We start from the raw sequence: 12657 nt of genomic DNA on the forward strand, positions 1-12657 counted from the left end.
TTGCAACGCACGAGCATATGTACTGCGGTGGACTGCCTTGCTAGACGCGTCCTTTTGGACCCACTATTCAGAACAAGTGAGGCATGTCGAGCCAACAGGGCTCGCTCATGTCCGACACTGCTACCCCTCGCATTACCAAACATCCCTGGTTGAAATGCCCGTCTCGTTCCAGACTTCCTACGACGCCCAGGAATTGTCCGCGACGTGAAACCTTGTCCCCCGGTGAGCTACGCTTGGCGGCTGCATACAACACTGTCATCATCGTATATTGCAGCCTGCTATCTCTCCGACGCTCCAGGCGGCAACCGCGATCGCGGACCTGAGCTCGTCGAGGCGGTTTCCAAGTCCCGGCTCGGTCCGCCGCTGGAGCTTGGTCCAGACGACGAGCCAACAATATCGAGGTACCCATCCTGTTCCTGTTGTTGCACACTCTGGTACGGTTGCCGAAGGGCCGCCTTCTCCTGGGCGGCCGACTCGAAGGCGGTCGTGGTGCCGTGGCTAGCTGGCGCGGCGATGAATGGCGTGGCCTGCATCTCGTCTGCACGCTCGAAGCGGAGCGGGGCGATGTGCCTCCTTGTCGCCGTCAGCGCCATCACTAAGACTGGGTTGGCCCGGCAGACCAACTTACCTGCGGTACTTGCGGACGGCCCAGAAGCCCAGGATGGCCAGGAGGATCGCGCCGAGCACGCCGCCGACGACGCCGCCAATGATGGCACCCTTGTTGACCGGCTTCTTCAGCGGGGTATGCTGGACACCCAGCTGGTCGGTGGTGCCCAAGCCTCCGAAGGCCTGGGGCGAGTTACTGCCGACCCCGACACCAGAGTACAGGGTCAGGCTGTGGAGCGACACCGAGCTGTTGTCTCCGGGGGCGAGGGTGAGAGTGTAGTTGAACGTGGGGTCCAGAGGCGTGAAGTACAGGAGTGATTTCGAGACCCACTTGTCCTTTGTCATTAGGTACGTGTATGACTTGGGGGTGAGAGGTGGAGGAGGTTGGAGGTTGAGGTAGAGCTTGTCGTAGTCGGGCCCGGTTGTCCCGTTTAGGACGAGGAACGAGGTGCCGGGTGGAAGCTTGGTCTTGAGGACGGCGTCTGCGCTGCCACTGACAGCGTGATCGTATGCGATTTGGTCCTGCCCTCCTACGCCGCCTATGTGGTTCTCCACTTTCCATTCACCCGTCTTCTCAAACATGGGGTTGATGTTGCCGTTGGACACCACTGGCTCAACGCGGAGTGGCACCTGGTCGAACGTCGAGCTTGCGGGTCAGCGTCTCCGTGAAACCATGGGTAACCTACGCCTCGGCAACCATTCCAGTCATCACAGTCGTACTGGTCAGTGCCAGCATTCCTTCTCGTACTCTGAAGATGATCGAGTTGAAGGCGAATGTCATATTGGTCGTGCGGAAGAGCGTGTCGTCGGAAGACTGTGACACTGGAGCGACTTCATAGTTGATCAAGTGCTGGACTGGGGTCCTGGCTGTTGGGTCGCTGACGTCGAAACCTGGAGAGACCGACGTCCACGACCCGTTCTGTTTTCCTCTGACTGTGTACCCTCGACCGACAAAGCTGAGTGAGGCGTCCGGAACACGCATGCCATCAGCGACATAGTAGTGGGCGGCCCTGCCCTGCCCAACCATGCCAGGAACATAGTCGTCGGGATTGTCCTCAAACGTGGACTGCCACCACGAATCGCCTGGCTGGGGATTCGGCCTCCAGTTATCTGGAAAGTATGTGAACATCGTTGAGGTGTCGCCTAGTTCGAGGTCGAAGAGGACGTTGGGCCGATAAGGTCTCGCCATGCCGGTGTGGGCCGACAACAAAAGCGCCAGGCAGACAAGAAACCGGTGCGACATGTTGTGTTGTAGGTTCGCTGCGCTGCTCTGTGCGTGTGTATGTGCTGAGTGATGAAGAAAGTGGACAGGAGGAGAAGCGAAGTCGAGAGGAGTGTGTTGTCGGCAGCTGGCTGAAGTCTGAAGCATCAAGGAGAGACCATTCTAGCCGCGGCTCACCCGATTGACTTGCGACGCGCGACGCCAACTCGTAATGCCAAGCCCGCCTGATGGGCCGCGAGTCACAAAAGGTACCCGTCTCGGTCACGCTAAAGCATAAGGGGGGTACTCACTATCCGAACAGAATCCTACCGATTGACTATGTATGCAGACGCGATGCATCCTTTGTTGCTCCCTTGCGAACACCAACAGCTCGACACCTTGATAGAATCCAAGCCATATCATCCGGCAACACGCTTTCATTCACCTCCAACATCCCCCGAACACCGATCATTCACCGCCACTCTTGCGAGGATGTTGGTCGCCTTTCTCGCCATCACAGGCGCATTCATGGGTGGAGCAACGGCGCAGATGATCCCCAGCGTGTTCTTCAACTTGACGTTGCCGGCCGACTCCCCACTCATTGTCTACAAGTCGGGCACTTTTATGGCCCGAGATGACTCCAGGGCAAACACCTCTGGGTGGCGTCTCGAGTACTCTGACACCCCGATGAGCAGCTATGTGAGGGGCCTCGCCGGCTTAGGCCAACCACGCATGACGGCATACTACAACGACTCGACCTTTTCGCCAGGACTCAATTCGTCTTCGGATAGACCACAAGTGACCATCGATTATCCTGGGTATGGCTTCTATGTCCATGGGTCGTTCGACGGTGACCAAGAGGGAGGGATGTTGAACTCCGAGCTTCCAGCCCTGGGCTCGCGATTGACACTCGGGAGTTTCCTCCGTGAGCCAGACCCGTTGTCAGGAGACGTGGTCGCTGGCACTGGTGTGTCGGGCTATTACAGCCAACAGTCGGTTGGGCTTGGTCTGGCCAACGGAACACTCGTCTTGACTGGCATCAGTTTGACACTAGGAATGATGACAGACGCGTGAGTGATGCTCCGTTTTGTAGGCTGAGGCTGACTCGCATCTTTAGACCAACCTTTGAGGATGTCGAGGTCTCGGTCCTCCCCTTCCTCTTGGAGAACAACTCGCGCAACCCTGCATTCACGTACAAAGAACCAATCTTTCGCTGGGCCATTTCGGAAACCATCGGCGGAGTCGGTGAGTAGGCTGTAAAACTCGCCCAACCAACGGCTCTGACCTGGACGTGTAGATGGTCAACCATCCATCCCTTACAAGACACTCGAGTCCGGCACATTCCCAGCCAACACCAGCTTCTTGGACTTTCCCTCCGTCGAAATCCACGTTCCTGCGAACACGTCGTTTATGATGGTGAACGGTACCATTGGTCCCGACCTGGGAGGACTCGACGCTACGCTGAAGACTGGGCCCGGTGGATGGAACTCGACGATTGTCCGCTCTGGCCCATCCCGCGTCAACCTCAGCTCGCCTTATGTGGCCCCGGCAATGATCTGGTACACTGCGCTTGATCCAGCACTCCGATACAACCTGACCTTGGCCCCCTATAACATAAGGAACAGCTCGATCTCACTCCATAGCGTCACCTTCTACTCTGGTCTCTGGTGAGCAGCTCTCTCTGTGTTTGCATCGATATCATCTGGACTGACACCCCGGTAGGAATGGTACCTCCAAGTCATCAGGCAACGGAATCACCTCCGACCAAACCATCCCCCAATCGAACAAGGTGGGGGCTGGAGCCATCGCCGGTGGTGTTGTGGGTGGAGTGGTTGGCCTGCTCCTCCTGGGCGGCCTGGCATTTTGGTTGTTCAGAACAAGGTCAGTCGCAGTCATTTCGTATGTCACTGACATCGTCACAGGTCTACGGAGAGCAAGGAGGACAAACAATGGGCGGTTGACCCGAATCTTGAAGAGTATCAAAAGCCGACACCCGGCCCAGTTGCTCCGATAATCCTCGGTAAGTCCTCTCACTTGGGCGAGCCGTTTCACCAATCGTTGACTGGAAACAGGCCACTCGGATACTCGTGAAGGAACTGTGGGTCGCCAAGATCGTCTCACGGATGATACACTGTCCCAAACGGACGGGGAAACAGCAGTAGCGTCCAGGTCAGTATCCTACTTGATCAACCGTTTAGTCCTAACACCTCGCACAGTCAGCCGGCAACAAGCGCAGGCAAGGCTCCACGACAATTACCACCAGTCCCCCAAAACGCAGTCGCATCAGACAACGCAGTTGAGCTCCTCCCACCAACGTACAAGCCTGAGTGGAGTGGGGGTCGACGCGAGGGCGATTGACGGGAGAGGCAGTCGAAACGTAGTAGTATGCATTGCGGAGGGAACTAGTTCCAGGGGTCAAGCCTTCCGGCCTTCCAAGGCCGCATCCGAGGTGCCAAGCAGGTCCAGCTGACTTGGGACCCTGATCGAAGTGCCCGTGTTTTGCGTCATCCCGCAAACAATGTCAACAAATGTGCCTTTAACCGTTGCCGCGTGACAGGTCTCGTATCCGATGGAAAGTACCACTGCAGGTATGTACGCACCCTTGTAAATAGTGGGGTTTGACGGAGTGTGACTGACGGCTCTATCTACATGGTTACTTTTACACCGACCACTATCTTGCACGACACTGAAACGCGACATGACTCTCCTCGTGCTCATGCTCCAGCTGGTGATAGCCCTGGGCACGTTGCGCGTCGCTGCCGCTGTGGCGGTACCCTTTACGCCGACGCTCTTCTTCAACTTCAGCCTCTCGCCCCTATCGCCAAGTCTGACATTCGTCCCCGACATGCAGACGAACAGGGTTGGCAAGGATCAGTTCCCACCGCCGTGGAATACGACATTCTCGGACGCGCTTTGGTCGAGCTACGTCTCTGGTCAAGTTGGCGTGGGCAAACCACGAACCTTCATCCACGGCCCCGCCCGTTTATATGGGCCGCTCCGCATCGACTACACGGGCACAGGCTTGTATATTGAAGGAGAATACGACCTCTCCAATCGAACGGACGAGTCTTCTGATTGGAATCGAACGGGCCCACCCCAACCCAACGACCCTCTGCGGAGCATTAACTTTGCGAGTGGCCAAAGCACGACGTCCTATTTCGGCTCGCGAAACCGGTCGACCTTCAAGGTCCTGGCGCAGGACACGGATTCCTTCAGCGAGTCGGCCAAACCGAATTTCATCAGTGCGCAAGGGTCCATTAAAATCTCAGAAGAAGGCGAGAGTAGCATCTATTTTGCGCTCGATACGTTCGTGGTGGAAACGGGTATGCGGACGAACGCGTGAGTGGGGTTTTTGTCCTCGTCCACGGCTCACTTCATACAGCACGACGCTCGGAGATGTCAGTACGCGCGTCGAGTATGCCGTTGTCGATGGCGGTCCTGAGCCTGGTTTGAACCGCAACCTCTTGTGGCAGAAGGGCCCCGAGGCGCCAAGCCATTGGCAGGTTTCGACTGAGCTAAATGGCAGTGCGTGTATGAGATTGTCACCGTGGAAGCTTGAAGCTGACATTGGCTAGTTGCCCAGTCTTCCACTCCATACTCGGGGCAGCGTACGGCGGTGACAACGACGCTCACGGACGAGTTCGGCATGGCCATTCCCCGCGGCACCGCGTTCATCGTTGTCAACGGAACGACTGGTCCTACGAAAGGTTGGGCTCGCATTTCCTTGAAACATGAAGGCCTCGGGACGACAGTACGGGAGCCGGTGCTCACTAACCCGTGGATCTCGGTCGAGACCATCTTCTGGGCCCCTCTGGACCCATCGCTACAACACAACCTGACTATTGTTCCCATCACTGGGCCGGCGAACGTCACAAAGGGCAGATACTCGAATGGAATCGGTCTCCACAGCGTCACCCTCTACGCTGCCGGGTGCGTGAAGCCATTATTGGGTGTTCTGACATCCCAGAGATGTTCCTGATGAGAGGCCAACTGATCCCAACGCTGCTGGGGCCCAGGGGGGAAGCGCAAATCCAACACGGGCGCCATTGTCGGAGGGGTTGTGGGCGGCATTGTCGTCCTGGCCGTTGTCGCGGCCCTTGTCTGGTTCGTACGCAGAAAGAAGCAGAGCGAAAGCAAGAGCAAGTTCCAGATTGAAGACGAGCCACCCGAGTATAAGAATGGTTAGTGACTGAATCAGTGGTATGCTGATCGGACAGTGGATGATGGAGGCTACACCAACGCGGCTCTCTCGACCTCCGCACCGTCGACTGTGCCACTGCTAGCAGCGACCGACAGTGCAGGTTCCCCAACCCCACTTCCCCCCACCACACCGGTCACACATGCCGTCAGCGGCCAGAATGCTCCATTCCAGCAGGCAGTTATGCACGCCCTTGACAGCGAGGACGCCCCGTTCCAGCCACAATCCATGCACGCCTTGGACAGCGAGGACGCCCCATTCCAGCCACAAGCCATGCACGCCTTGGACAGCGACGACGTTCCGGCCAGCCATGCTCTGGACAGCGACGTGCTGCCGGCACATGGACGACCGCTTCCGGCCATTCCCGGGTCCTCGAGCGGCGGTGGCGGCCCCTCCGGTGGTGTGTCGATGCCGCAATACAAGCTCGACGCGCTTCTCGGCATTCGACCCGGAGATCGAAGTGGGAAGGCGGCAAGCAGCATGGTGCGAGTCCCACAAGAGAAACTCGACCTGTTGGCCAATATTCGCGCGCCAGAGCCTGGGCCTGCGGACCGTGTGGTCTCCATGCCACAACATGAGCTTGAGGCTCTGCTGGGGATGACACCGTCGGCCAACGAGGGCGACACAGTGCTCTCTCTGCCTCAGTACAAGATTGACGCTTTGCTGTCAACTCTTCCGGCAGAGAGGCCGCCACCAAGTTACTATGGGTGATGGGTTGTAAACGGAGGGCCAATGGAGTCTTGTGGCCTCTGGTATGTGTTGTACAGCTAGGATGTCCGTAGGGATACAACCACTGAACGAAGTGCGGGCATCTCTGTCTGCGTGGCTCGCGGTGGCAGTCCATTCGACGAGGATTGGGCTGAGGGATGAGTGATCGTCGTTCCCTTATTCCTGCATGTGTGGTGGCTGTCCAAGAGCCCATAGTCACAGTCACAGACCGCCACGACTTAGCGAGTGGAAGGCGTCAATGATGCCTAATGACTTGCAGAATGCTCGCACAGGTATACGCAATACACTTACGCGCGGCCGTTGCTATGAACGGGCTAATCTGCCCGCTGACCGTGCCGCGGCCTCTTGGCATGTTGCTAACGGTGAACCCACTATGCCAAGAAACCATAACAGACGCGGGCATTGTGACCCTGCAACTTGGAACATGACCTGACCGGTACCACCAACCGATCAGGAGGTCGATTGAATGAATGCACTGAACGAACGACCAGAAGTCGAGTTGTTGCGTTCTTATCCACGTCTGGCAGCACCACCATGGGCCTGTCCTCCATGCTTGCGCTCCAGTTCCTTGTCGGACTCGCCGTCTACGAGCTCGTGGGCGCTGCCTTATCCTTCACCTTCACGCCGAACATCATCTTCAACTACACCATCTCGCCGCTCTCCCCACAGTTCACGTTCGAGGCGCCCTTCAAGCTTTCGGTGGTGAATGAACGTCTGGGCCAATTCAAGTACCAGCCGAGGTGGAATACGACCTTCTCCGAGACGCCATGGTCGAGCTACGTGCCAGGACAAGTGGGCGTGGGCACTGCCAGGTCGTTTGTGACAGGCCACCTTGATCGCCCATTAAGCTTCTACACCATCGGCTACGGGGCGTGGATCTCTGGCACCTTTGACTGGCGCGGTACCACGCCACCTCCAGAGGGCGACGTGTCTCGAACCCCTTGGTTCGACACCAACTATGGAGTACCAGCTCTTGCCGGAGAGAAGGGGCCTCAGCTGTTCGATGTGTCGCCGGGGAGAAATGCCTTTCCGATGTTTGGCTCCAATGGCACGACCTTGACCTCGCGTGACAACGTGCTCGTCATGCCGAACGCAACCGAGGTTGCTCTTGAATTGGACGGCGCCGTCGTGCAGAGTGGTTTACTGGCCAACGTGTGAGTTTTGGGTGGTTGCTGTAAGAGGTTGACTGATCCAGACAGCTCGTCGCTCGACCAGGTCCAAACCCGCATAGAGTACATGGTGACCAAAGACTCGACCTTGAATCCGGCATTCTACTTCCTCGGCCCAGGCATGAACAATAGCTTTCTCAACACAGTCGACTGGCAGGTGTCCTCCGAGCTAGATGGGATAGGTCAGTAATCCGCAACGGCGATGTGTGTTGACTCTGTGCCAGAGGGCCAACCCCGTTCGCCGTGGCACGGCCAGAAGACAGCCATTGCGAGGATTTATCGTGCCAAGATCGGTTACCAAGTACCGCTTGGAACCTCCTACCTTATTCTCAACGCCACTACGGGGCCAGACAAGTGGTGGGTGCTCGTCACCCTCGCCCCCGAGCCTCCTGGGACCAAGGTGCAAGTCGAAGTGCAGATGTACAACCCCTGGGTATCCCTCGAGAACATCTTTAGGGCCCCCCTGGATCCCACCCTCAACTACAACCTCACCATCATCCCCCGCACCGAAGCTGGAAACCGTACATATATTGGGGAGGGAATACAGCCAGAAACTCCGGGCGTTGGGGCGCACAGCGTCGAGCTCTTCTTCGCAGGGTGAGGAGGGCCGGGTGGGCCCAGCTGACGGGACCAGCGACCTGCCCAAGAAGACCAACACGACCAGCGGCGCCGACGGGCCTGGGTCTGGCTCCAAGGAGGCTTCTCACGTCGGTGCCATCGCCGGCGGCGTCGTTGGCGGCGTCGTCGTCCTGGGACTTGTCGCTCTTGGGCTCTGGTGGTTCCTTCGCAAGCGCAGAAAGTGCGTGTCGTGTGGTAGAGAAGCAGCGCTGACGAAAGTGCCGCGGCCGCCGAAGAGGATCCGTCGCCATCCGCGGACACGCCGCCAGAGTACAAGGATGGTGAGTTGTGCCCTTGTGCAAGGCTGATACAGAAACAGACCCTGTTGACCAAGGCGGATACACGAGCAGCGCGCTGGCAGGTGCCGCGCTCACGGCCCCAATCCTGAACGCTAGCACTGGAGCGACCACATCCCGAGGTGCGACGAGTACGACTGCGACCTCGGACACGATGTCGCCCACGGACACGGTGGGCGCGTACGCGCCTGCCGTGAAGCGACCGCTGCCGGTCGTGCCCTCTGCAGGTGCCGCCGTGCCCTCTGCAGGTGCCGCCGTGCCCTCTGCAGGTGCCGCCGTGCCCTCCAAGGGCGCGGCGTACTCGCCTTCACCGGCCGGCCCGGGGCCCAGCGCCAGCGCTGCCATGGTCGACATCCCGCAGTACAAGCTCGACGCGCTGCTCGGCGTGCTGCCGGGCGACCGGAGCGGCCAGGCGAGCAGCTCAATCGTGCGCGTCCCGCAGGCCAAGGTCGACCTGCTGGCCGGCGCGTCCAACGCGCCGACCGGACGCCCGGACAGGGTCGTCTCCATGCCGCAGCACAAGCTCGAGATGCTCCTCGGCATGCTGCCGAGCGCGCCCGGGCCCGAGGGGTCCGATACGGTGCTGTCAATGTCGCAGTTCAAGCTCGACCTGCTGCTTGCGGCGGATGCGGCTGGGACGGCGCCGCCCATCTATCGCGCGTAGAGGAGTCGGCCTCTTCCATCCTCTGTCTAGGGGCATGGCGCACGTCTATAGTCTGTGCTGCTGGCAGTGCCCACAACGTCAATATCATCGGGTTGGGCAGTCTGTCAGCTAGTTGTATGCATGATTCGGTAGCGAACGGCAGAGGAACGACACGCAGTGCGGCTCGCAGAAAGGACGCCTGGCACACACTGTCCCGTCCAAGCTCACGACATGACAGACAAGCGCAAGGTGCGCTCATCACAGGGTGCTCGGGGGAGGCCTCCCTCGGCGCGCAGCCCCGTGGAGGCGGTACGCGCCTGCGCCGGGCGGCAGCTGCTCCTGACGTCGGCGCTCGACCGCGACCTCGCGTCCGCGCCATGTTCGAGGTCAGCGTCTTGGCCCGTGGCCATGGGATTCTCAATACTGGGAGTGTGTTCCGCGGACTTGCGGCACGGCGCGAGCTGGCGGGCCGGTACATCCACGTCGTCAGCCGAGCTGAGTGCGTGCAGGTGGGAGCCCGTAGTGTTCGTCTGCACCGCCTGGGCGCGGCCGAGGGGCCGTTGGCCATCCACTCGGGCACCGTCGGGACTGTACGACTGGGCACCCATCGAGGCGTTCATGGAGCCCGCTGCGGTGAGGGGCAGAAGAACACGGCCCTCTCGGCGGCAGACATGGAGACGCAACTCGCCAGCGCCATCATGGCGCGCACGTCCCCGGCAAGCTGTTGGCTGGCGGCGCGATGCTCTTCCCGCGGCGGGTCATGCCGCTCCTGCCTGTCTCGTGGCTTGGCTACATGCTCGCCAAGGTGTTTGGCAAGGGCAGTAGAGTAGAGCGTCGCTCGACGTTAGACTTGGTGGCATGAGAGCCTCGCTCGACGTTAAACTTGGCGGCCATGCCACCTTCGTCCTTTAGCTCGAGCGGCTGCCACCTTGCTCCTTGTGCTCGAGCACACGGCTCTCGTCACACCCAAGTACTGCACAGACACACGCGTTAGTCACGTCAATCGCCACGCGGGCACAAGGGACAAACGTCGCGTTCATCATGACCATTCACTTCTCACTACCCTGCAGCCACTCGCCGCCATTAACCCTAGTTTAGTAGTCCGAGTTGTCGTTGCCGAACGACGAGTTGTTGTTGTTGCTGTTGCCGCCGAAGCCGCCAGACTGCTGCTGCTGGTTGCCACCGAAGCCCGACTGCTGGTTGCCCGACGACTGGTTGCCGCCAAAGCCGGACGACGACTCGTTGTTGAGGCGGCCCGAGGTCTGCGACGAGCTGTTGTTGCCGCCGAAGCCCGAGGACTGGTTCGAGTTGGAGTTCGAGTTGCCGCCGAAGCCGGACGACTGGTTCGAGTTCGAGTTCGAGTTGTTGTTGCCGAAGCTCGACGAGTTGTCGTTGCCGCCGAAGCCCGACGACTGGTTGGACGACTGGTTCGAGTCGAGGCGGCTCGAGTTCTGCGACTGGTTGTTGCTGTTGCCGAACGACGACTCGTTGGAGCTCGACTGGTTGTTGTTACCGCCGAACGACGACTCGTTGGACTGGTTGGACTGCTGCTGCTGGCCCTGGTTCTGGCCCTGCTGCTGCTGGTTCGAGTCCTGCTGCTGCTGGCCCTGCTGGTCGCCGCCAGCGGGGGCCTTGGCGCCGGGGAGGTACGACGTGTACTGGTCGACGTTGATGCCAGTCTGGGTGGGTAAGCAGTGCTCCGCCCATCACAACCACGCCCCACTCACCCTGTCGGCAAACTGCTTGGTGTACTTGTGGCCCGACTCGGAGTCGAGGAAGGCCTTTGCCTGGCCCGACTGGACAAACTGCTCGGCCTTGTTGAAGAGCTGGGGGAGTTAGTGGGGCCGGGGGTGGGGGCGGTGAGGAAGGCGAGGAAGGTGGGGGGTGAGGGAGGGAGGGAGGGAGGGGGGCAGGCGACTCACGTCCATTGTGATTGATGGGTGGTGGGTTGATCGACGAGAAGAGGAGAAGAGGAGAAGCGGTGAGTGGAGAAGAGAGAAGACAAAGTCAGCCCAGCCCGGGTTATTATGGCGCGCGGGTCGACGGGGGCCGCTGCCCTCGACCCATGACCCGGGCCAAGATGTGACAGCCTGGCAGCGCGTGGTGAGCGCTCGCTCGTTTGCTGGCGTCGGTCGGCGGCGCCACTGCGTCGAGCGAATCGCAGTTGTCCACCGTCCGGCATTAATAACTTTCAGGGCGCCGCGGCACAAATCAACAATAAGAAACGCGACGTCACTGTCAGCGCGTCACGCCGGCAGGCCAGCGGTGCCTCCAGACGTCATGTCGAGAGGTCATGGAGCTGTTGCATGCCCGTGGCCATCTCGGCGGTCGTGCAGGACGGGCTTGCGCTTTGCTCACTCACTCACCGCCTCGTCCTCGCCGCCGCCGACGCCGACGCCGACGCCGCCCCAGCCGGCGTCCGTAACGCTGAAACCAGATCGCACATCCCAATTTAGCCTCGTGCCCCGCGTGACCCTCAGCGACGAGCCGCAGCTGCGTCGGTGCGTCGGTCGGAGGTCGCCAGCGCGCTGCTCGCCTTGCTCCAGCACCACCGTCAGCATGCATCGGACGAGCTCGAGACGAGGGCTGCATCCTTGCCAGCTGGGCCGACTCGACTCGACTGGGCAGGACGCGCGTCGAGCCTCGCCTCGCTTCGCTCAGGGCGCCCCGTCGTGATCGGCAGGGCGGGTGACGAGCGCGACCCTTTGGCCGGCGGACGGTGATTGGGTCGCGGGTGATGGCGGCGGCTGCGCAGTCGGTGGCGACGGCGACGGCAATGGGCGGCGTTGTGGGGTGGTCGTGATGGCGTGGTGGTCGAGCAGCAGTGGCGGTGGGAGGAGAGTGGGCAACGACAGCGAGCAGCGGCGTCGCGATGGCAACGCCGACGCTTCGCCGACATGCTTGTCTTCCTTCCCTAGGCTGCAGCCTCGCCGTCGCCGCGAGTTCCAGGCCCGCGCATCGCCGAAGCCGACGAGGAGGAAGCAGAAGCAGAAGCAGAAGCAGCAGCACCGAGCCCGTCAATCCGCCGCTGCCGCCGCGCCGCACATTGTCGGATGACGCCGCGCCGACACACACGTGCCTCGATGCGTCCATCGCGCCATCCGTCGACCGAGCCTCGCCTCGCCACTCACGCCGCCGCCGCTTCGTGCCCATCACTCGGCGTCAGCAATGCATTCGACCTCGGCCCACATCTGTAC

The 12657-nt window shown here is 60.3% G+C and overlaps 5 protein-coding genes across 5 annotated transcripts; 3 read left to right on the plus strand and 2 right to left on the minus strand.

Moving 5' to 3' along the window:
* Positions 1-278: 278 nt before the first annotated feature.
* Q8F55_003103 (uncharacterized protein) lies at positions 279-1795 on the minus strand (the record flags this gene model as incomplete). The annotated part of the gene is made up of 3 exons (XM_069351662.1): positions 279-573; positions 629-1252; positions 1293-1795. 3 exons carry the CDS (start codon positions 1793-1795, stop codon positions 279-281), a joined length of 1422 nt encoding a protein of 473 aa, XP_069212048.1.
* Positions 1796-2863: 1068 nt separating this feature from the next.
* Positions 2864-3478, plus strand: Q8F55_003104 (uncharacterized protein; the record flags this gene model as incomplete). The annotated part of the gene is made up of 3 exons (XM_069351663.1): positions 2864-2877; positions 2925-3052; positions 3105-3478. 3 exons carry the CDS (start codon positions 2864-2866, stop codon positions 3476-3478), a joined length of 516 nt encoding a protein of 171 aa, XP_069212049.1.
* Positions 3479-4505: 1027 nt separating this feature from the next.
* On the plus strand, positions 4506-5993 carry Q8F55_003105 (uncharacterized protein; the record flags this gene model as incomplete). Its single annotated transcript, XM_069351664.1, has 4 exons — positions 4506-5146; positions 5190-5332; positions 5383-5737; positions 5924-5993. 4 exons carry the CDS (start codon positions 4506-4508, stop codon positions 5991-5993), a joined length of 1209 nt encoding a protein of 402 aa, XP_069212050.1.
* Positions 5994-7268: 1275 nt separating this feature from the next.
* On the plus strand, positions 7269-9481 carry Q8F55_003106 (uncharacterized protein; the record flags this gene model as incomplete). Its single annotated transcript, XM_069351665.1, has 6 exons — positions 7269-7888; positions 7934-8085; positions 8128-8500; positions 8538-8702; positions 8741-8802; positions 8841-9481. 6 exons carry the CDS (start codon positions 7269-7271, stop codon positions 9479-9481), a joined length of 2013 nt encoding a protein of 670 aa, XP_069212051.1.
* Positions 9482-10554: 1073 nt separating this feature from the next.
* Q8F55_003107 (uncharacterized protein) lies at positions 10555-11388 on the minus strand (the record flags this gene model as incomplete). The annotated part of the gene is made up of 3 exons (XM_069351666.1): positions 10555-11139; positions 11188-11286; positions 11383-11388. The coding sequence occupies 3 exons, from the start codon at positions 11386-11388 to the stop codon at positions 10555-10557; spliced, it is 690 nt and encodes a 229-aa protein (XP_069212052.1).
* Between the last annotated feature and the right edge of the window lie 1269 nt (positions 11389-12657).

This window comes from Vanrija albida (genome assembly GCF_041260175.1).
Source record: "Vanrija albida strain AlHP1 chromosome Unknown contig_2, whole genome shotgun sequence".
Taxonomy (NCBI): Eukaryota; Fungi; Basidiomycota; class Tremellomycetes; order Trichosporonales; family Trichosporonaceae; genus Vanrija; species Vanrija albida.